The following is a 24,000-nucleotide window of genomic DNA, read 5'->3' on the forward strand; positions in this document are numbered from 1 at the left end:
ATCCTGTCGTTTTAGCCTCCTGAGTAGGTGGGATTATAGGTGCACACCACCACACCCAGGTCATTTTAAATTTTTTTGTAGAGATGGGGTCTCACTATGTTGCTCAAGCTGGTGCTAAATTCCTGGCCTCAAGTGATCTTCCCAGCTTGGTCTCCCAGAGTGCTGGGATTATAGGCCTGAGCCACTAAGGCTGGGCAGTCAGTCTGCCATTATCCTTCACCTGGTTTACTGCCAGGGTCTCGTAGCTCTTCTCCTTTCTTCAAGCTTGCTCACTCCTTCCACCAATTCATTGTCCTCAATGTTGCCAGGGAGCTGTTTCTAAGATGCAAATTTAGCACTCCGTGTTCCTGCTTAACACCTTCCAACAGCTATCCCCATTTACTCTGAAGAGAAACATCTTTTTCTTTTGAAAGGATATTTTATGTTATTCCTTCTTACCACCCCAGTCTCATCTTACTGTCCTCCGTAATACTTGTCCCTCCATCTTTGCTCCCTTCACACTGAATTCCTAAACCTTTGATATATTTTCACCTTCAGGCCTTCCAGCATGGTGTTCCTTCCGCCTGGAATGTCCCCCAACATCTGGCCTTAGTAACTCCTACTTACCCTTCCAGCCTTATCATAGAAGTCACTTCTGGGATGCCCTCCCTGCTGTCCCGAATCTGGATTCTATGCTCCCTTATATTAGTGAGGTTGGAGAGGTTGAATGTGATCTTGAATTTCTTGAACTCATCTTTCCCATCCCATCTGCTCTGCTCATGTTGCCTGACTCAGTGCAAGGGCGCTAGCTCCTTCCCAGTGGAAGGAGACATCCCTGTCTGATGTTCTGTCTGCTTCGCCTGTTAGACAGCACTCTGCTAGAGCAGACACAGTCACATGCTATTCTTTCTGTATCTCAGCACCTAGCATGGGGCCTGGACCTTATTAGATGTGTCACAGTTTTGTTCATTCCCCGCAAGAGGATTAGAGGTACAAACTCTGTGAGCCCAAATACCCTGAGATTTGAATGTATTCTCTAGCCTTGTGTCTTACCCTGTATAAGTCTGTAGTCATAGACAGAATCTGTAGTCAAGTAGTCATAGACAGAAGTCTGTAGTCATAGACAGAATCTGACCTGGGAAAGAAGGATTCACACACTCATACAATGAATGTTGATTTTATTAGGTGAGTCTGCTTTTATAAATCCAAGTAAATGAGGTTATAAAAATGAGTACCTCAAATAAAACAGCTCTTCATGTATCTCCTCGTTCTTCACACCACCCACTTTGGGAAGCACTGTTGACTGGAAGTACTCAATTGAATATCCCATTGAAGAAAGCCTTGTGACATTTGCTTCTTTAAAGCAACAGTAATAACAAAACTACCCAGAAGACAAGGGTCTGAGCTCCATCCCCCTCCTGAGTGTTTGTAGCCAAGGAAGACTCAGGAAAGAAAGCTGGCTTTTTTCAAGGTTTTATTTTAATTTAAAATACATTGTTCGTGCAAAACTGTTGATAGTTCTTACAAAACATTCCTTCCACATTCCTCTCAGGCTGTGATAATGCACGCTTTGAGTTCTCCCATGGGACTTTCAGCACAGCATCCTAGTGACTAGTTAGTTATACCTTGGAGCCCTCAAGACAATCCCTTGAAGAAAAGGGGCAGGCTCGCTGTAGCTGGAGTCTGAAACCCCTCACAGGGCCTGGGACTGCTGTATGCAGCCTGCCTATAACCCTTAAGTTCATGTTCTGCTGTCACAGAACCCAATCTCTGCCTAACAGGAGTATCTTAAAGCTAAGAACGTTTTTCCATCACCAGGAAAATGCTTTTCCCCATCCACCAGGGATCCCTGAGCCAAAGCAGGTCATACTGAGGCCAACTCTGCCTGGAACGTGGGTTTCTTAAGCAGTGGGTTGCTTTGGTCACCAGTTCCCCGGTCCCTTCTTTTGTCTTCTGGGGGTCTGGCCATGGCTGGTGTTTTCAGCTCCTGCAGGTAAGCATCTTCATTTCTCTGTGATGTCTCCATATGGTGACCATGGGACTTGTTTATAGGCCACGATGCTGTAAGAATTGACCATAGAGAGTTACAAGAGAAGAGCTGGAATGGCGTAAACATGAAACTGCCCTCACAGGGTTAATGAGAATTACAAGCCAGGCTTTAGGCAAAATCATAGGTAGGCATTGACCAAGGTGTGCTGGTACACTGTGACCCACTTCCCTGCAGCTGTTAGCTAAAAGGAGCATGTTTACCACTTGCTTCCCCATTGTTCCTTTAGATAGAATCTCTGGGGGCCAGGCATGGTGGCTCACACCTGTAATCCCAGGCAGTTTGGGAGGTTGAGGCAGGTGGCTCACCTGAAGTCAGGAGTTTGAGACCAGCCTGGCCAACCTGGTGAAACCCCGACTCTACTAAAAATACAAAAATTAGCTGGGCATGGTGGCAGGTGTCTGTAATCCCAGCTACTCAGGATGCTGAGGCAGGAGAATCACTTGAACCTGGGAGGCGGAGTTTGCAGTGAGCCAAGATCACGCCATTTGCACTCCAGCCTGGGTGACAGACTGAGACTCTGTCTCCAAAAAAAAAAAAAAAAAAAAAAAAAAAGAATCTCTGATACTGGACCTTTTTACTTTACTTAAGAATTGCTTAAGGTGTTTTTCAGATCCTGAATTCCAGCAGAATGGCTGGTGCTAACCAGCCTGAAGACACTCACCAAGGAACCAACCCAGCACAGGAATGCCGTTTCTTCATCTCCCTGTCCCATGATTTCACCCCTCACTTCTTGACCAATCAGCGATCCCTACACTAGCCCATCACCCATCCAGACCCCTTGGAAGCCCATCCCCAAACCTTCCTGGGAGGTGGGTTTAGGGTTTCCTCCCATCTCCTTGTTTGGGTGCTGTATATCGTTAAACTTTTTTTTTTCTGCTGCAACTCCTGCTGTTTCAGAGTCTGTTACTGTGCAATGGGCAATTGAACTTGGTGGTCCTGTAACAAAGGTGTGCCTTTTTTTTCCCCCATCCATTAGACCATGTCTTTGTCACCGGTAGACTGAAATTTTTTATCCATTTATGGCATCAGAATGGTGCACTGAGTGGAGAGAGATTGTCTGAAGGAACTTCTCTTACTCCAGGTTCATTTCCGTCTTGCAAGCACTGAACTTCTCCATTTCCCATAACGTTGCGAGCCCTTTGCATCCACATTTTCTTTTTCCTGGAATCCCTTTCCATCTCACTTCTGCCTGAGGATGAACTCCCTTCTATATCTCAAGATCAAGATTAAGCCTTTGCTAATTGCAAGCAGAATGAGCTGCCTCATCGGCTGTCTTTCCATAGCTCGTTTATCCATTACATTGTTTAAAATCATCTTAATAAATGGACGCGCAGCAGTTAGGAGGTCTGAACTGAAGTCCTGGATCGGTGTGACTTAGGCATGTCCTTCAACCCCTGGCACCCTGGGCTTTCTCATCTGCTTGAGCTCCAGGATCTTCAGGTTCTAAGCTACAGCACAGCGCTTCTCGATGGATGAACACCTGGAGTTGCTAAAATGGGTTGCACGCTTAGATCCAAGCCTTTTAAGGGAAACTTTGTAGACACTTCCCAACACTCAGATTTCCCGCCTTCTATGAGTGCCAGTGCACTACTGGGAGGGGCACTGACCATACTTAAGACTCATTGTATTACAGGACTGGCAAGTGGAGAGTGAAGACTTGGAAGCAGCCAGCACAGGGCCACATGACCCTTGACCCCTGCTGTGGACCACTACAGCACAGCCACAAGGCGATGGCCAGCACTGACTTCATGGGTAGCCCCAGGCAGCTCTGGGGCGTGGGCAGTCAGCAGTGCTGACTTATTAGTCAGTGTAAGTCAGTGCTGTGAGAGATGCCACACCCTCTGACAGGGCATGCATTCATTAAACAAATGCTTTTTGACTGCTTCTTATATGCTAGGATCTGTGCTGGACACAGAAGATACAGGGAGAGCCACATAGCCATGGTCTCTGCCCTCAGGGAGCCTTCAGTCTAGTGGGCAAGCATATTAAACAGCTAACCATGAACTCATCATCACTGCATTCTACAAAAGAGAATATAGGAAGCTCTGGGAGCATGTCACAGAAGGATCTAATTTAGATTGAGAGGGGTTAGGAAAATTCTCTTTGAGAAAATGGTGTTTCAGTTAAGACCACAACTAGTTGGGTGGGAAAGAGGTGTGGATGGAGAAGGGAGAAGAGTGGGAGAAGAGGCGACTGTGGCTGAGGGTTGGGGAGGGTGGTCAATTGCAGGAATAGGAGGTGAGAAAGGGTGGCCAGGCCAGCTTATGCGGGGCTTTATTGCCCATAGTAAGATGTTCATGTTTTGTTTTTGTTTTTGTTTCTTTTTTGAGACAGAGTCTTGCTCTGTCACCCAGGCTGGAGCACAGTGGCATGATCTTTGCTCATTGCAGCCTCAACCTCCTGGGCTCAAGCAATCCTCCCGTATCAGCCTTCCAACTAGTTGGGACTACAGGCATGCACCACCATGCCCAGCTAATTTATTAATTTTTTGTAGAGTCGGGGTCTCACTATGTTGCCCAGGCTGGTCTCAAGCTTCTGAGCTCAAGCAATCCCCCCACCTCAGCCTCCCAAAGTGCTGGGATTATAGGTTTGAGCCACTGCACCCAGCCAAACATTTGGGTTTTATTCTAAGAGCAATGAAAGCCAAGTGCAGGGCTTTGAGCAGGTGATGACATGACCTGATTCACACTTTAAGGACCTTGCTCTGGCCACCTGCTGGAGAGAGGATGGGAGTGGAGAACAAGAGTGGATGTATGGAGATGGTTCAGAGGCTAACTCAGTCATCCAGGTGCTCTGGATTAGGGGGTAGCAGTAGAGATAAAAAGAAAAGCGTAAGTTTGAGACATATTTTGGAGGTAGAATCAATGCATTAGGCCTGATTGACTGGAGGTGGGGGGAGATGAAGTCCAGGGTGGATGCTGGTGACCCTCAGGTTTCTACCCTCGGTGGGTGGTGCAGCCAATGAATGAGATCATGAGATTGGAAAGACGGGAACGTGAGCAGGCTTAGGAGGGTATCAAGAACCCTATTTTGGAAGTTTAAATGGTAACGTGAACCTTTGGAAGTACTTTAGGTTGCTTAGAAAATGTAAAGTGAGAAGACAGCCCAGAACAGAACCCCAAACAATTCCTACATGGGAGGTTTGTACAGAAGAAGCTATCAGATAAATGGGAGAAAAACAAGAATGAGGTGTTTTGAAAGCCATGTGACAAATATCTCCCGAGGAAAGAGTGATCAACAGCATTAGGGGCCACCGAGAAATCATGTAAGATGAAGGTGGCAGCAGGTCGATGGATGCAACTAAAAAGTCATTAGTAGCTTTAGTGAGAGCAGCTCTGGTAGAGTTGAGCACGGGGAATCAACTGAGTCAGATTGGAGTGAGTAGGAAGTGAATGGGAGTTGGGGAGTGAGACAGCATATGTGCAGACCCGCCTTGGGAGAACTTGACTATGAAGAGAAGGAGAGAGGAGGGAAGAGCATATGTCAGCTCTGGTAGAAGAATTCAGGAGAGAGTGAAGCAGTGGAGTGAGCTTTCTCAGGAGGTGGGAGAGGCCGCACCCAATTACCAGGTGCAATGCATGTAGTGGATGGGAGAGACGGTCTGGCTTCCTTCAAATCCTGTCTCTGCCACTTCCTAGCTGTGTACCCTTTGGCAAGTTATTTAATACCTTGGAGCCTGTTTGCTCACCTGCAAAATAGGGATAATAATAGTAATTACCACAAAGGATTGTTTGGGAAGATTAGTTTCAAAATATGAAATAAAGTAGTGCCTGGCACTTAGGGCTATTTAACAGTTTGCTGTTATTATCCTTAAAAAAAGAAGATGGACGCAAATGAACATAGGACTGTGGACTGGAGAAGACCAGGATATTCTGTTGTGATCATTTGGCTTTTTTTTTTTTTTTTTTTTTTTTTAGACAGAGTCTAGCACCGTTACCCAGGCTGGAGTGCAGTGGCACGATCTCAGCTCACTGCAACCTCCGCCTCCTGGGTTCAAGCGATGCGGATTCTCCCGCCTCAGCCTCCTGAGTAGCTGGGACTACAGGCGCACGCTGTCATGCCCAGTTAATTTTTGTATTTTCAGTAGAGATGGGGTTTCACTATGTTGGCCAGGCTTGTATCAAACTCCCGACCTTGTGATCCACCCGCCTCGGACTCCCAAAGTGCTGGGATTACAGGCGTGAGCCATTGTGCCCAGCCTGGCTTCTGTTTTCTCTATGAAGAATGAGGCATTAGTTAAGTTCATGTATATTGGAGGGCATGAGGGGAGAGGTTTGTAAATAAGCAGAACCCCACAGTTGTTGCCTCAGCATCTCCCTATTACATCTAAAGAGCAAACAGGAGAGGGCAAGTTCTTATGGTGGCATGAAATCGGCTCACTTTGGCACCAGGAAGGGGTGCAGCCACAGCCCCCTGGGATTGCAAACAGGCTGGGATCTCTCCTGGCATCGAGGAAGAGGATGCTGATTGTGATCCAGTCCAGCCTCTGCTCTCTGAGTCCTCCTGTGCTCTGGCATGCCTGCCTGGGTTTTTATGTCATTGGAATGTAGCTTTTCTTCCTGTGGTTCCAAAGCTTTACTGGTCTTTCCTGTTGCTGTCCTTGAAGATTGATGGTACAGGCTTGGCCTCTCCTAGCTATGAAACTTTTTCAGGATCTCATTTCTTTAGTGACTTTGCGGAAGGGAAAGTAATGGAACCACTCCCTTTACACCAGAGATTCTCAGTCTTGGTTGTACATTTGAATCACCCGGAGAGCTTTTAAAATTTCCTATGCCCAGGCTGCACCGCAGATTAATTGAGTCAGAATCTCTGGTGGGTGGGATCCTGATAGCAGTCAATTAAAATCTGGCTTTGTTTGCACGTGTGTCTCTATTGCTAAATGTCTACAACAGAGGGAAGCAGTGTGCCTAAGTGCCTTATCTGCATAAGCACTCAATCTTACTTGTATTTTCCCATTACTTCCATTTGTCTCTTGATGTCTTTATGACACACATGAACTAGTAACACTCATTTCCTTTTGTTGATTTTTGGGTTTTGTTTAAGTTAAAGAGACTACATTAACCAACTGCCCATAAAATTGGACTGGATCATTTTCAAGCGGGCAAAAACTACTCATCGTTTACTCGTTTGGCCGCAGGCTGGGACTCCTGAGAAGTTTGCACTGCATGGTAGCTCTAGCTAAAATCCAACCCATTCAGCCAGGACTCATACGAAAACAGGAACACATGAAAAGTCCTTAGGGTTGGACAGTTCGAAGACAGAGCTGGCTCAGTTTGCACCTTAGGAATGAGACCTGGTCATGCCTGCTGATCCATAAATTCTCTCAGCTATTTGGTCTTCCTATCTTATTTTTCTTAATTATGAAATAATGCAAAGAGCCCTAATGATTGATGGCTCCTGTCCTAGGAAGCTCAACTTTCCATTCAGGCTGAGATTTGCAATATGATGTGATGTGAGAATTCCAAAAGGGCTTTATCACTGTCCCCTTGAACCTGCCTTCCTTTATTTTCTACTCTGCTGCCTATTATACCACCATTACTGATGTGTAGAGTCCTCATGTGCTACGAGGCAGATCCCTTGAAAATGCACATCTATATCAAATCCTTGTGCCTTACTGTGGATACATTTATTCTGTGGATATATATATATATCTCCACAGGAATATATATACGTATATATAAATCTCCCCACGGTATTCCTTTCTCGTGTAACAACAGTGGTAGGAGCATGAGAGAACCTCACTTCAAAGGAAGTGGTAAAAGGGCCTAACAGTCTAAAGAGAACAGTGCTGTCTCATATGGGAACCTCAACCCACATGTGGTTACTGAATACTGAAATGTGACTTGTCCAAATCGAGATGTACCGTAAGCATAAAATACATACTAGATTTCAAAGAGTTAGTGTAAAAAAGAAGTGAAATATCTCATTGACACATTTTGTAAATGGATTAGATGTGGAGATGATATTTTGCATGTCAAATATGTTATTAATATTAACATTAATTTCACCTGTCACTTTTCTCTTTTTAAAATGTGGCCACTAGGAAACTGAAAATCACACATATGGCTTGCATTTGTGGCTGCTTCTGTATTTCTGTGGGACAGGGCTGGTTGAAGACAGAACTATTCCAAGCTGTCTTTCCATTTTGTTGATGACCTAGGCTAGTGGTCTCCATAGGACCAGACGTCCTCCTGCCTCTTATCTCCAACACTTGAGTGCTCTGGTATTACAATCGAGACAATTCCCCCAGGGAAGTCAAGGGAAGGCCCTGTCTGGAGCTCACACAGTCCAGTCCAGTGGCCGGAAGATTTCAGTGGCACTGAGCACAGAGCCCTGTGAGGGCATGGGGAAGAAACTGTGCTCTGAAATGAGGTCTGATGACTTTCACCTAAAGGCAGCTGAACAAAAGAGGTCTTGTGGTTCATAAAGGTTTCCAATCACAGCCTCTAATTATAAGGAAGTATATGGGACTCGTATAAGTAGTCGTTACAAAACTGCCAAAGAGTGAGGCAGTGCCTAAAGACCCTGTTTCTTACTCGTGATTTTGAGGAATTCCCAAATGGCCAGATTTTTAGTGTGGGAAACAGGAGGACTTTTTCTTTGTGAGAGAGCCTACTCAGGACCCACTGCATAAATGCTGAAAATAAATAATGCGGTGATGGTGGGCTGGAGAAGGTCCAAGATTCCTTGACCTAAGCATCAGGGTCCCAGCCCAAGCAGCAGACGCTGCTCCCATCCTACCTAATTGGGATGATGGCCAGGAAGGAGAGAAAGGAGGAGAGAGCAAAGCAGGAGCCCACAAACATGTCCATGGTAAGCTGATAGATCTTGTTGTACAAGGTCGATGTCACCACGCCAGTCAGAGCCAAGGACAGCTGCAGTATGACAAACACCTTTCCTGTGGAAGGGACAGAGGTTACTCAGGAATGCCTTGCTGTGCCTGCCTCACTCTCCATTAGCTGAGTCTCTGGAGAGCTCTTAGGGGACCCTTCCTTCTTACTCTCTCTCTCTCTCTTTTTAGAGACAGTCTCACTCTGTTGCCCAGGCTGGAGTGCAGTGCCACAATCCTGGCTCGCTTCAGCCTTGAACTCCTGGGCTCAGGCAATCCTCCTGCCTCAACCTCCCGAGTAGCTGGGACTACAGGCATTTGCCACCATGCCCAGCTAATTTTAAAATCTTTTTTGTAGAAATGGGGTCTCACTATGTTGCCCAGGCTGGTCTTGACCTCCCAGCCTCTAGCGATCCTCTCACCTCGACCTCCCAAAGCACTGGGATTACAGGCATTGAGCCACTGCACCTGGCCCCTTCTCAGTCTGTGTGTGGCTCAATTCGCTAGGAATCCTGCCTCTATCTAGTTGAATCTTCCCAAGGCCTGTGGATGATAGAATCCTTCTTTGTGGCTTTTCAGTGACTGACTTTCTAAGTCACTCCCATACCCCCGTCTCCACTCTCTGTGCCCTGGATGGAAACCAGTGTTTCCAGTGTCTTCAAAGATGCTTCTGGAACTGCCTCAAGTGCCTTCTACAGGTCTGTGCCTCATGCTTTGCAGCTCTGAAACAGCCCGGGCAGAAGATTCCAGAGAGATTCCTTTCACTACTCACCATAAGAGGAGCCCTTTATGAGTTTGGACATAGCTGATCGGATGGTTGTGACGGGGATGAGAGCAAACAGCATGACGGCTCGAGCTGAAAGAGATCACACAGGAACACTCCTTGCTGTAGCCCAGCCTGGGCCAAGGAGGAAATTAGCAAAAGCCTCTCTTAGAACCCCCATCTCCCCACAATCCGAATGTGGCTTGACCTGGAAGAAGTCATTTCTCTGCTGGCACGCTAGCGCCCTCCCTTGACCAGTCTGTGACCCTCTGAGCTCTGATGCTGCTGTGTGTGCCGCATATCAGTCTACAAGGTGGCCGGGCACAGTCGACATGGTGACAGATGGTGAAATGTATCTTTACTGGTGGAATTAAGTGATCACTAGGGAAGTGGAACTGGTGCCACCAAAGGGACACAAGGCCCTTTTCCTTGTTTCTCCAGGAGAGAAGTGTCTGTCCTTGACATTAGTGAACATCTCTGAGAGATGGTCCCAGGAGCTTTGGCAAATTGCCTTCAGCAATGTGTCCCATGAACGCACCCACTGCATAGCTCTCAATCTCTATTGATTATCCAGATGCAGTATGTGTGTGTGTGTGTGTGTGTGCGCGTGCGCGTGTGTGTGTGAGAGAGAGAGAGAATGCGAGAAAGAGACAGATACAGACAGACGGCCAGGCGCAGTGGCTCACGCCTGAAATCCTACCACTCTGGGAGGCCGAGGCGGGTGGACCATCTGAGGTCAGGAGTTCGAGACCAGCCTGAACAATATGGTGAAACCCCGTCTCTACCAAAAATACAAAATTAGCCAGGCATGGTGGTGCATACCTGTAATCCCAGCTACTCAGGAGGCTGAGGCAGGGGAATCGCTTGAACCCAGGAGGTGGAAGTTGCATTGAGCCGAGATTGCACCATCGTACTCCAACCTGGGCAACAAGAGTGAAACTCCATCTCAAAAACAAAACAAAACAAAACGAAACAAAAACACAAAGAGAAACAGAGAGAGAGAGGTGGTGGGCAAAAGGGGAAGGGGATACTCTGTCCTATGCTGTTTAATTGAGAACTGACCAGAGGTTAGCTTGCCATTTTGTTAGGTGTTTCTAAGATGTGTGACCTGCCTGGGTCAAGAGCCAGCCTCAGATAACTGTCTGAAGTTGTTTTTCTGATATGATAGCCACTAGCCCCATATAACTATTTAAATTAAATAAAATAACATAAAATTAAAAAATCTGTTCTTTAGTTGCACTAGCTACATTTCAACTGCTCAATAGCTACATGGAGCCAGTGGCTTCTTTATTGGACAGAATGGATAGCAACTATTTCCATCATTCTGGAAAGTTCTATTGGAGCATTCATCTCGAGCTTTCTGCTTATAGTTGTCTACCTGTGTCCTCAGATGGAAACTTAATGCTACTTCCTTGGGGAATTTATTACATTGGTTGTGGAAGGCATTTATGGAGTATTTTTACGCATTTTAAAAAAATCTTTGCTTGACTCCAAATGATTTTAATTAAGGCATCTTTTCAGTAGAATTACTTGAAATTCCACTCATCCACCTTTTTTTGTTTGTTTGTTTTGTTTTTGAGACAGAGTCTCGCTCTATCACCCAGGCTAGCGTGCAGTGGCACAATCTCGGCTCACTACAACCTCTGCCTCTTGGGTTCAAGTGATTCTTGTGCCTCAGCCTCCTGAGTAGCTAGGATTACAGGTATACACCACCACACCTGGCTAATTTTTATATTTTTGGTAGAGATGGGGTTTTGCCATAAAGGCTAGGCTGGTCTTGAACTCCTGGCCTCAAGTGATTCTCCCACTTCCAGCCCAAAGTGCTGGAATTACAGACCTCTGTGCTTGGCCTTTGAAATTCCATCCTTTTAAAATGGGAAGGCGGGGGTGGGGGAAGAAACCCAACACCATCTCCTCTGTTGACTGCCATCCTGAATCCTCCCCTGCTGACTCCAGGTACCCCTGACCACACCTCCTTGACTGCCCAGAACCATGAACACCACTCTGGTAACATTTCATTCTCAATATAGATAATTAACAGTATATTACAGATAAACTCAGGGGCATATAATCTTGTGTCCCTTGTGCCTCCTGGGTAGCAGGTTCAATCCCTGGTGCTGAGCTAGGCCACCCAGACCATGGCATCCCTGGTGTCAGCCCCATTATGCAGAGGGTCAGCAATGTCCTGCCTCCCCAAGAATGACAGACTCACCAATATAAAACATGTATGTCTCTTTCACAAAAGCCAAGAGGAGGGCTCCTGACCCAAAGGACACCATCCCAATCATGATCATGGTGGTGTCCCGGAAGCAGCGGGAGAAGACCAGGACACCCAGGAAGCTGGTGATGAAGATGGTGTACCCTGAAGCCATACCATAGCCCACCTGCACTTGGTTCCAACTGAGAGGCTCCCTCAGCACAAAAAGAGGGATCACGTCCACTGTGCCCACCACCGCCAGGTCATATATGATAGCACCCACAAAGAGCAGGGCAATGGTGGTTTTATGGGGTTTTGCTTTTCCAGGAGATGGAGGGTGACCCACTGCACACTGTTTGTCCAACTGATCAGGATCCAGGGTGCGGTATGTGCCTACTGTGCCAGACACGGTATCCGCGGGGGGGAGCTCCTGGCTGGGTTTGGCCACCGACTCAGGGACCTTTAGCACCAAAAGGCTGTAGAGCAGAGCAAACGAGGCACAGCTCACGCTGCAGGCCGTCAGTATCAGGCCCTGCCCAGAGTGCCCAGCCATCTGCTTGAAGAGATGCCCGGAAGCCATGCTCCCGCAGAACCCCGCCAAGCCCAGGATCAGGTCAATAAGGATGAGGCGCAAGGAGCGGCGGCCCTCGGAGGAGCCCAGCGATCCCAGCGCCATGACCCCGGACCAGAAGGCGGAGAAGCCGCCGAACAGCCCGTTCAGCGCCGCCGCCCCGTACAGCACCTCCACTGGCCAGTCCAGCAACACCTTGAGCAGCAGCCCGAGGCGGGAGAGCAGGAAGCCCAGCAGCGACATGCAGATGGAGATCTTGCGGTGGTAGCGGTCGCTGAGCCATCCCAGCCCGTAGGCGAACAGCAGGGGCGACAGGCCCGCCACGAGGTTGTAGATGATGTAGAAATTGGAGATGGCTCTCTGCTGTTGGTCCTCTAGAGCCCCCCGGGGAGACGGGCTGGCGCTGTGGTTGGAGGAGCCTCCGGTTCCGTAAGACGCCTTCACCACGAGGAGTAGCCCCGCGTCGTACAGAGAGGCAGCCATCTGGGACGAGGCCACCACGGGCTCAACCCAGGTCCTCGGGTGGAAGCGAGGCAGGTGGCCCCTCAACGGGCAGGTGACCTCGGGGCTCATGTGACCTCTCTGATGGGGGATCGCGGGGCTTTCTGGTTGCAGTGACAAGGAGATACTCCCAAATTCGGCTGCTACGGCGGCGGCTCAGGGTTCAGTCCGGGAGCGCGAGTGTGCGCCGTGAGCCGGGGTGCCCGCCGGAGAGTGGTGAGCGGAGCCAGGGCACGCCCCGCTTGTGACAGCAGCCAGCCCAGCAGCCGAGTGACCTCCCAAGTGACTCCTCCTCAGGCCAGAAGAGGCCGCGTTCCGCCCCGCCCTCGCCACCTCAGGAGGAGTAGGGCTGGCGACAGTCCAGGGAAGCCAGGCGCGGGGGAGCGCACGGCGAATGTCGGCTCCTGCTGCCAGCACCCCCGAGGCCGCCGGGTCACGCTGCTCCTGTGAGCGCGGCCGCCTGACGGGGCCGAATTTCCCCACAACCAGGCGTGCCCGGACCTCCCGCGGATCGCTGGGGACCCCGCACCACCAGGGCAGGGGCGGAGACCCAGCTGGAAGGAAGCTCCTCCGGACTGGCTCAGGGAGCGTTTCCAAATTCTCCCATCCCAGGAAGGCAGGTTTCGGTGAGGAGTGCGACGCCTAGGACTCTGCCTAGGATAAGTACCGGGTGTGAAGTTTTATTTATAGATTTAATGCAACAGGGACCCATGTGCTATAGGCAGCTGGGTAGCACTTTGAGAGAAGTAAAAACTTGGGAGCCGCTAGGTCCAGGCTCTTCTCCAAGCCAAAGGCCTCTTAGAGAAGAGTCCTGCTTGGTACACCCGCATTGGTGGGCCTGGTGCATGGGCCTTGTCCGGAAGGCTCCTGCCTCAAACCGCAGGGCCAAGGGAGAGATGGCAAGATCCTGCCAGCCCTAGATGTCCCCCTAGATGATAAAACTGGACTCTTGGGCAGGGGCTTGAGCCCCCTGGAAGGGGCAGAGTCACCAGGGTCCTCTTTTTCCGAAGAGTGCCCAGGTCCCTTTCCGCTTCTTAGTAGTCACTCTTCTTCTGTCTGTGGGCTCACTCCCCTGGGCTGGGCTGAGACTTCCACTTCCCAGGTGGCCTCGCTTCCTGTTTCGGTACATACTTCTGCAAAGAGAACCAGGGTGATGGATGGTGCAGGGGCCAAAATGTACCACGGAGCATGACCTGTTCCATGGTCAACCCCAGGGATGGAGACTCAAAGCACACAGGCTTCCTGCTCCTCTACCCACAACCCAGCATAGCTACAGCAGCGTGGATAATCAGGAACCCAAAGACATGAAAGGGAGACGCAGGTCTGCAGGGAGAGCTTAAAACGCCACATGGATAATATACTCATGTAGGGAGGAGGGACTGGATTCCAAATGATTTAGCGTAGCTATATGCTCTTTTGGTAGTGTTTAGGTGGGCTATAATCTCCTTCCCTGCTACCCTCAACCTCCAGCATGGCCCAGCCTCCTCGTGTCTAGGCCGGAACAACTCTGACTTCTGCAAATAGAAAGACACACCTAGTCTTGCCCTTCAATATGTGTCCCGTGGATCCGGCCCAGCAGCCCATTTCCTTCTTCCTCCCCCTCACCTAGGGCCACCTTAGGAGATACTGAGTTCACCCATCCCAAGCCTGGCTCTCCCACTCCATTCTTAATTTTTCCAGAGGCTACAGCAAACAGTCCAAACACCTTGATCTTATGAGAGGTGGAGACTCCAGAGGATGAGTGGGTTATGGGGCCAGGTGGTATGCAGCAATCAAACATGGCCATGAGAACAACCTGAACCAGATGGACCACTCTGGCCACTTGATCAAGGAGTCTGTCCATTCTAGGGCTCTAGACTGTAGGGGCCAGCCCTTGTCATCTCTGGGAGGATCTGTGGTATTTCAGTTCTTCCCATCGTCTTGGGAAACCAGGGACATTGGAAGGGTCTCTGAGAGATTCACATCAGATCTAGGACAGATCTAGTGGGAGCTGGGTGAGGTTATCCTCTGCCAGCCAGCCCTGGGACTCCCCAGGTTTCTGAGTTCTCTGGCCTGGAAATGAACTAGACACAGGGTAGTTAGTGTCTCTCCCAGTTTAGGCTACTGTGGGTTGGATTATATTCTCATCATGTCCCCACTTCTCGCTCGGTCTCTGAATGCAGGCCCCAGGTGAGCTAACACCTGATTATCCTCTGCAGCCCAGGCTGCCAGCAAGTGGAGCCTTGACCTTGCCACTCCAAGATAGAATCTAGTCTCCAGCGCAAGGTTGGCTTCATTAAAGTGCAAAGACTAAATCTCTGATGTTTAGATTGATAAAATCACACTATTCCAGAAGAAAGAAACTAAAAAAAAAGTAGCAGCTAATATTTATTGAGCCCTTATTATGTACTAAGCATTTTACATGAATGAATTTAATCCTCCCAAGAAGTTTGTGAGCTGATCTACCACCCCATTTTTACAGACTGAGAAACTGAAAACAGAGTGGTTAAGCAATTTGCACAAGATCACAAGGCCAGTAAATCAGGAAACTAGTATTTGGCATCAGACAGTCTTTGCAAGCCTACAGCTATGGGGAAAATACAGTTGCCGGATAATTTTCTTTGAGGATGTCCTCTTAACCCACATAGGAATGTGGAGAGGAGTAGAAACAACACAATCATGTTGTGATTATTGTTGATCAACAATGTGTTGCATAAAGAGAGAGGAACAAGAGTGGATAGATTACCTGTTGAACCTATATCCCAGGTACTATTCTCAGGCAAGGAATACTCTTGTCTTCTTAACAAAATTCATGGCCCCCAAATTCATCTTAGAAAGGAACAGTCTTTGAAAAACACCTTTGGTCAGTGTTAGAGAGTGAAATCCTTAGATCTGAGGATTCCAGCTGTGGAGGAGGTTCCAGAGAGGGGGCGGAACGTTTCGGCATGAGTCAACGAGAGGGAAGGGTGAGAGAGAGGGAAGGGTGAGAGAGAGAACCGAGGAGGGAGAGGAGAGGGGAAAGAAGTTCAGGGAGGAAGTAAGATCGGTGGGTACTGGTGAGAAGAGTCAGGACAAGAACTCTTGGTGTCAAGGTGGTCTGAAGGAACTTTTGAAGAATAGGAATGTCTAGTGTGGATTTTAAACATCTTGCTGTATCATGTCCATGTGAATCCTTCCTGTGACCTCCCTTTACTTCTCAGTTCTTAATTTCTTTTTCTTTTTCTTTTTTGAGACAGGGTCTTGCTTCTGTTGCTCAGGCTGGAGTGTAGTGTTGTGATCAAAGCTCACTAGAAACTCATATTCCCGGGCTCAGCCAATCCTCCTGCTCCAGCCTCCCAAGTAACTGGGGCTACAGGCATGCACCACTGCACCCAGTTAATTTTAATTTTAATTTTTTTCTGGTAAAAACAGCATCTCACTATGTTGCCCAGGTTGCTCAGATTGGTCTCAAACCCTTGGCTTCAAGCAATCCTCCCACCTCAGCCTCCCAAAGTGCTGGGATTACAGGTGTAAATCACTGCATCTGGCCTTCCTGAGTTCTTTAGAAAAGTTTATTCATAAATGTTTTGTGCAAGTGACTTTTTTTTTGGCTTTTTATTTTGGTAGAAACTGCTAAAGAAGCTATGATTCATCTCTGGATTGACATAATGCTGAGCAGAGACCACAAGGGAGGAAAAGGAAGCCATGAGAATGCAAATCTCCCAAGGATTCACTGAAATCTGGAATAGGCTTTGGACTTTCACAGGCTACGAGATTTGGGAGTTAAACCATCTGACCCAGATCTTGAGGGGCAGAGAGACCCTTCAGCTGATGTGCAGACTACACTGATGGGGAAGGCCAAGGCAGGAGGATCACCTGAAGCCAGCAGTTTTGAGACCAGCTTAGGCAGCCTGGGCAATGCAGTGAGACCTTGTCTCTACAGAAAAAACTAAAAAATTAGCTGGGCATAGTGATACATACCTGTAGTCCCAGGTATTTGGGAGGCTGGAGTGGAAGGATAGCTTGAGCCCGGGAGTTTAAGGCTCCAATGAGCTGTGATCGCGCCACTTCACTCCAGTCTGGGCAACAGAGAGAGACCCTGTCTCTCTTTATTGTTAATATTTCAGGGGCTGTCATAAGCCTTTCCCTCAAAAATTGGGAGCAAGGAAAACAAGATACCCCCTAAAGCACAAATATATAGTAAATATATATATAGTAAAAAAGTAAAGAAGTACAAACTCACTCAAGAAGACAGAGACAAATCTTGTCAGTGACCACCAAGGACTTTCTTTCAAGTGTTTCCCAATGACTGTCCCATCACTACATGCAAGATGTTGCCCAAGTCTCTTTGCCTGACCTTGAGCAACTTTCTAATTGTGGTTTTACTTCCCAATTATAGCTGCAAACAGAGAGAAAATGTGCTAGTTACTTTGATTCTCCAAATAATTTCCCCTGGTAAACTAATAAATTAGTATTCTAGTTTATCTATCTGCCTTTCTGGGTCTGTATCTGGGAAATGGCTTCCCTCCCCGTGTACTGATGAAATGAAGTATATTACGGTTAGACTGAGAGTCGGCCCTGTCCCTAGTAAATTCACCAAAATAATGACTGCCATCCATGGATGTTCTTGGAATATTGTTTCATTGGCCTTTTCCCTCAGAGGTGGCACCCTAACATTGCCCAGTTTTATAGAAACTTTGACTTAGCGTAGCTAAATCACTTGCACAAGGTCACATAGAGCCAGGTACTTAGGGTTGTGTGACTTCAGAGTCTATCTATTTTCACAGTGCTTCATTTCCGAGGTAATTGAGTAGAAGAGGTGCATTTTAAGAAGGTGTTTGGTTGTTGAATGTTTCCCAGCAAATATTGTGAGCCTATATTTCTATCTAAGATATTTTCAAACTCAGTGGTTCGTTTGTTCATTTATTCATTCATCTGTCCATCCACTCATTCACCTGCCCGTCATTCATCCATCTACCCAGACATCTATCCATCCATCCACCCACCCACCATCCATCCATCTATCTACCCATCCATCCATCCATCCACCCACCCGTCATTCATCCATCCATCTACCAATTCACCCTTCTACCCATCCATCCATCCACCCACCCACCCTCATCCATCTGTCTATCCATCCACCCACCCATCATCCATCCATCTATCCACCCACCCATCTGTCAACCATTGTCCATCTATCCATTAACCCACCTATCATCCACCCATCCATCCATCCACCCACCCGTCATTCATCCATCCATCCATCTACCCATTCACCCTTCTACCCATCCATCCATCCACCCACCCACCAGTCATCCATCTGTCTATCCATCCACCAACTCATTATTCATCCATCCATCTATCTACCCATTATCCATCCACCCACCCATCATTCATCCATCTATCCATCTACCCATTCGCCCTTCTACCCATCCATCCATCCACCCACCCATCATTCATCCATCCATTCATTCATTTCCATTTATTTTACTCTATTTCCATCATCTATCTTATCTCTCCTACTCTACTCTAATTTATTATTCCATCTATCTTCCTTTCAATTTAGACATTCTATCTTATCTACTCTATCCATTATCTACTCTATCTTATCTTATCTAATTTTACATTTCTCATCTTATCTTATTTCCATTTTATTTCACTTTATTTATCTATATATCTTACCTACTCTACCTAATGACATTCATATCTATCTACTCCACGACACATTAATTTATCTATCTATCTACCTACATTGCCATCTTATCCATTTCCATTTTATTTTACCTTCTACCCCATCCATCCATCCACCCACCCACCCACCCATCATCCATCTGTCTATTCATCCACCAACCCATTATTCATCCATCCATCCACCCATCCAGTATCCATCTACCCATCCACCCACCCATCAGCCATCCATCCACCCATCCACCCACCAATCATCCAGATCTATCCATTAACCCACCCATCATCCACCCATCCATCCATCCACCCACCCATCATCCATCCATCTACCCACCAACTCACCCATCATCCATCCATCTGTCCACCACCCACACATCATCCATCCATCCAGTCAGCCATCCACCAGCCTATCACACATCCATCCATCCATCCACCACCATCCATCCATCCATCCATCCATCCATCCACCCACCCACCCACCCACCCATCATCCATCCAATCCATCATCCATCCATCCATCCCTTTGTCAATCTTTAAGCATTTATTGAGTATCAGGCCCACCAGTAGGTACCAGGGATGCAAATTCCTTTGCCCTTAAGGATCTTTTAGTCTGAAGAGTTATCAAAAGTCACTCGTGTTAACACTATATGCTCTGTTTTACACACGAAGTCACTGACACCAGGCCATGTCTCCTCTTTTGTTAAGGAATTTCTCTCCACCCCAGGCTCTGCTGTCAACCTGAATGACCTTACTAGCCTATGTTTTTTGTGTGGTTTCCCTTCCCTACAAAGGAAATGACTCTAATGCAAATCAGGATGCAGATAGAAGAAACTTTGGTTTTCTTTTCTTTTTTTCAATTTCTTACTCTCCTTTTAAACCTTATCCAAGTGGGCTCAAAAGTCTTACCAAAATCCTGCTCTCCAAGGTGTTCATGAGGTGTAGTGTGTGGTATATGGTATGTGCAAGAGCAGTTTTTTTTCTGTTTTGTCTGTGGGGTCTTTGTCCACATTTCACACTGTTTTTAAAGAGTTCTGAAATGAATTAAACTTAACTATTTTTGTGGCATAAGTTTTGATACCAGCCCTTTTCTTTAAAGAAAGCATTATGTTGTGACAACATTGGGATTTTCCTTTTCTTTTCTTCTTCTTCTTCTTTTTTTTTTTTTTTTTTTTTTGTAAATATAGAGTCTCGCCATGCTGCCCAGGCTAGTCTCAAACTTCTGGCTCAAGCAATTCTCCCACCTGGGCCTCCCAAACTGTTGGGATTACAGGCATAAGCCACTGCACTGACTACACTTTTTTTTTTTAAACAAGAGAAGTGAAATCTTTCATGGAGTCAACCACTGATGTGGTCCCATCAGTCTAAACGCCAACAGAAGACCCAACACAGACCTTTGTTTCCAAATATGCAGAACAAGTTACTAAATACATCTTGTCTTTCTTTCTTTAGGATAACCCCTTGAAGCAGAATTTTTCTTGAATTTATCATCATTTATTAATCTTACAAATGCTATAGCATAAAAATTATTAGTGAAATCTGTTGACTCATCAGCCCAGGTAGAGAAGCTGGTATTTAACAGTTAATTACACAAAACCTCTTCAGCATTATGTATGCCATCCATACATCAATTTATCACACCATTTGAGAGTAGAAACTTTTCAATTTCTCTTACTGCATTTTGCTCACTGTAAATTCACATGCTGGTATTATTAGGTTCTCGCTACTGTCGCTTTTCATTTCACTGAAATCTTTTATCTTCTCTTTCATGTGTTTACACAAGTGCAAAACAATATTCACAGCATCTTCTAAATTTTAACCATTAATTTAAAATTGCTTTAAAGCTTTGAAACAGCTGGGCACAGTGGCTCACATCTGTAATCTCAGCACTTTGGTAGGCTGAGGTGGGAGGATTGCTTGAGGCCAGGAGTTGCTTGAGACTAGCCTGGGCAACATAGTGAGACCCTCATCTTTACAGAAAAAAAAATTTTTAAAAAGGCCAGGCCAGGCATGGTGGTGCACACCGGTAGTCCAAGCTACTCTGGAGTCTGAGGGAGGCTCATTTGACCCCAGGAGCTCGAGGCTGCAGTGAGCTATTATCATGCTACTGTACTCCAATCTGAGAAACTAGTCCAAGACCTCGTGTCAAAAAACACTATTTTTAAAAAACTGAAAAAGAATACAATGCCTAAAAGCAAACAAAAAAACTTGGAATATGCCCATATGGATTGGAAACGTGCCCTCAACAGTAGAGATGGCAGTTTCCTGAGAACCAAAGGGCTGGAAAAGTGCAGAAGAGATGAAAGGACTGATTTATCACCATCGGGATTCTGTATGCACTAAAGGTCCCCCTTTTAGGAGCTGATACACTTGAGGTCCCTTCATTTAGGCATTGAGGCTCTGAGCTATCCTCCTTACCTAACACATGATCAGCTATATCAAAGCGAAAATCTCCACTATGTTAAAAAAATGAAGACATGAGAAAAAAAATTTCTGAGTACCTGAAGCTTTGTCTCAGCAACTGCCCTGTGTAACAAGCAGAGCAAAGGGGATTTTTAGGGCAGTGGAACTCGTCTTTCTGATGCTACGATGGCAGATGTATGTCATTATGAAGTTGCTGAAACCCGTATAATGTGCAACACCTAGAGTGAATGAACTCTGGTGTACACTATGGACTCTGGGTGATAATATGTCAATGAAGGTTCATTGATTGTGAAGAATGCACCACTCTGGTAGGGGATATTGATAGTGGAGACTATGCAGGGCATGGGGACGTGGGAAATATTAACTCCTTCTGCTCAATTTTGCTGTGAACCTAAAACTACACTAAAAAACATGTCTTAAAAAACAAACTGCACTGTGTAAATCAGGGAGCAAAGGAGGCAAGAAAAAAAAGGGCAGCGTTCCTACTATTTAAAAACTGAAATATATTTATATGAGTCACCCCGACTCTGTGTTTGCTTGTCTGCACATCATTTTGTCAGTCACATTTTGCTTTGTGGAACTGAAAAAAAGTAGAGCTTGGAGAGATGTGGCTGGCATAGGCCTGAAAACAAATCTGTAATAGGCAAAATAAAGTCAGGCACATATCACGTCCTGATCTCAGGGAGCGAAAAATGTCAGGGAAACACAAACTCTGTGAAAAAGGCTAAAACTAGGAGGCCAGGAGTTCAAGACCAGCCAACATAGTAAGACACTGTATCTACCTATTTTTTTTTTTTTTTTGCCGGGCATGGTGGCGTGCACCTGTGGTTATAGCTACTCAGGAAACTGAAGTGGAGGATCGCTTGAGCTCAGGAAGTCAAGGTTGCAGTGAGCTGTGATCACGTCACTGCGCTCCAGTGACAGAGGGAGATCTTAGCTCAACAAACAAAACAACAAAAAACATCTAGTGTAGAGGAATAAAAGAAACGGCCAAAGTCATTTTCATACGTAGATATTGCTCAACTTGCAGAATCACAGAAAGACTGAGGAGAAAACCAAATACATCTGCTTCCCCTTCTGGAAATCAAGTTAATGTTTTGAAGATTTAGGTTGTGTCATCACATGTTGGGGCTGGTGTTTACTTCACATCACCTCCTCTAATAAGTGAGGAGAACGGTGTCATTTCCTCTTTCTACTGGGTTGTGTTTTGGGACTTCTTTATTCCGTGTATTTCGCCTTCAGTCTGATTCTATCTGCATAGCATCTTCCAGAAGTTCATTGATCGTTCAGATGGAATCATTTGATGGTTCACTGATGGAGTCTATCCTGTTTGCCTTTTTTTCAATACAGTTATTCTTGTTTATACTTATTTACATTCCCTCCACATTCAATAATATTTTGAGAAGAAGAAAAGGTACTTCATATATTCACCCACCATCTTGAGATAAAGCCACATTTTATCTGAGTGTGTTCGGGCTCTTAGATAATAAAGATAGCCTGTCGTTCACCAGGCATAAATCTGCATTTATGATTATAATGCCTAACTCCTAAATCTGGAAATTAAATAAAAACAATAAAATTAATGTAGTCTATTGTGCTCATATTTAATACATGTAAAGTTGTGTCTGGCTAGCCACTTAGAAAATTGTGGTACGAAATATAGTCTGTTGAGCCACTTAGAAAATTATAGTATGAAATATAGTCTGTTGATTATGAATTCTTTTCATGATTATTTACAGACATTGTTAGAATAGAAGATAAAAGTATATAAAATGAAAGAAATTGTTCATGCTGGAAGTTTTCTAATAATAAACACACGTAAATGCCATTTCTTTTTTCTGTCTTATTTTTATTTATTTACTTACTTCAGAGACAGGATCTCGCTCTGTCACCCAGTCTGGAGTGAGCACAATCATAGCTCACTCAGCCTCAAACTCCTGGGCTCAAGCAATCTTCCCGCCTCAGCCTCTTGAGTAGCTGGGACTACTGGCTTTGAGCCACCTTGCCAGGCTTATAAACACCATTTCTGAGGTGGAAATACATTTTTAAATAAGTTACTATTGTTTTATAAAATAAATGTAAAGACAGCGACAAGCTCTGCAACAAGGAAGCATAACCACTGTAAACATTTAGCACTTTGTCTTTGAATTTAACCCCCAACCCTTAATATATCATGGGCATTTTCCCATATCATGAAATGACTCTTTGAAATTCTTGACTGAATATGGAAAAGGTATAAAGTGCTCCACAGTACATAGCACTGAAATTTTAAACTCTAATTTAAACTGGGTTACTTTTCAAAGTGTTTTAGTTTTTATTTGATAATATTCTGACAACAAATAAAGTTATAAAAGATGTGCTTATCCAGTCATGACAGACATGGTTGTGCTGTGGTAACAGCAACAACAACAACAACAACAACAACAACAACAAACCCAAATTTCAATGGCTTAAAACAACCAAGGATTAGTTCTCTCTCAGGCTACATGTCTGTTACAGGTTGCGGGGTGGGGGCTGGAGTCTGCTCACTGTAATCATTCAGGGACCCAAATTGACAAAACTACTGCCATCTGGAACATTTCTGGTCACCAGTCACAGAGAGAGCTCTAGAGGTCTCACACTGGCAATTAGATGCTTAGCCCAGGAAGTGACGTCCACTACTTCTGCTCAAACTGACTGGCCAAGTGGACTTCCTCAAAATTAGAAACTTCTGTGGGGCAATGGACACCATCAAGGAAGTGACAAAAATAACTCACAGAATGAAAAGAAAATATTTGCAAATCATAAATATGATAAGGAACTTGTGTCTAGACTATATAAAGAACCCTTACAACTCAATAATAAAAGGAAAAACACATTTAAAAATGGGCAAAGGATATAAATCGACATTTCTTCAGAGAGCATATATAAATGATCACTCAGCACATGAAAAGTTTGATTGGCATGACTGGGCATTGGAGAAACACAAATCAAAACACAAAACCACTTCACATTCACTAGGATGGCTACAATAAAAAAGAAAGACAATAACAAATGTTGCCTTGTA

The 24,000-nt window shown here is 45.9% G+C and overlaps 1 protein-coding gene across 6 annotated transcripts; it reads right to left on the reverse strand.

Annotated features, from left to right (window-relative positions):
- Positions 1 to 1,140: 1,140 nt before the first annotated feature.
- On the reverse strand, positions 1,141 to 13,207 carry SLC46A2 (solute carrier family 46 member 2). Of its 6 annotated transcripts, none has more exons than XM_003911351.5 (4): positions 11,834 to 13,207; positions 9,631 to 9,714; positions 8,771 to 8,927; positions 1,141 to 2,040 (listed from the first exon to the last, which is right to left on the reverse strand). In XM_003911351.5, the coding sequence occupies exons 1-4, from the start codon at positions 12,960 to 12,962 to the stop codon at positions 1,983 to 1,985; spliced, it is 1,428 nt and encodes a 475-aa protein (XP_003911400.1). In that variant the 5' UTR covers positions 12,963 to 13,207; the 3' UTR covers positions 1,141 to 1,982. The 6 variants fall into 6 exon arrangements, 4 of the variants coding, with proteins under 4 accessions (XP_003911400.1, XP_021782953.1, XP_021782954.1 ...); XM_021927260.2 differs by lacking the exon at positions 1,141 to 2,040 and adding an exon at positions 2,556 to 3,518; XM_021927261.2 differs by lacking the exon at positions 8,771 to 8,927.
- Between the last annotated feature and the right edge of the window lie 10,793 nt (positions 13,208 to 24,000).

Source organism: Papio anubis, chromosome 13 (assembly GCF_008728515.1).
Source record: "Papio anubis isolate 15944 chromosome 13, Panubis1.0, whole genome shotgun sequence".
In the NCBI taxonomy this organism is placed as follows: Eukaryota; Metazoa; Chordata; class Mammalia; order Primates; family Cercopithecidae; genus Papio; species Papio anubis.

Coding starts and splice junctions, on each gene's coding strand:
- SLC46A2 (XM_003911351.5), bottom strand. CDS start 12,962: ATGAGCCCCGAGGTCACCTGCCCGTTGAGGGGCCACCTGCCTCGCTTC. Junction 9,715..11,833: donor GACATACATGTTTTATATTG/GTGAGTCTGTCA, acceptor GATCTCTTTCAG/CTCGAGCCGTCATGCTGTTT. Junction 8,928..9,630: donor CATAAAGGGCTCCTCTTATG/GTGAGTAGTGAA, acceptor TCCCTTCCACAG/GAAAGGTGTTTGTCATACTG.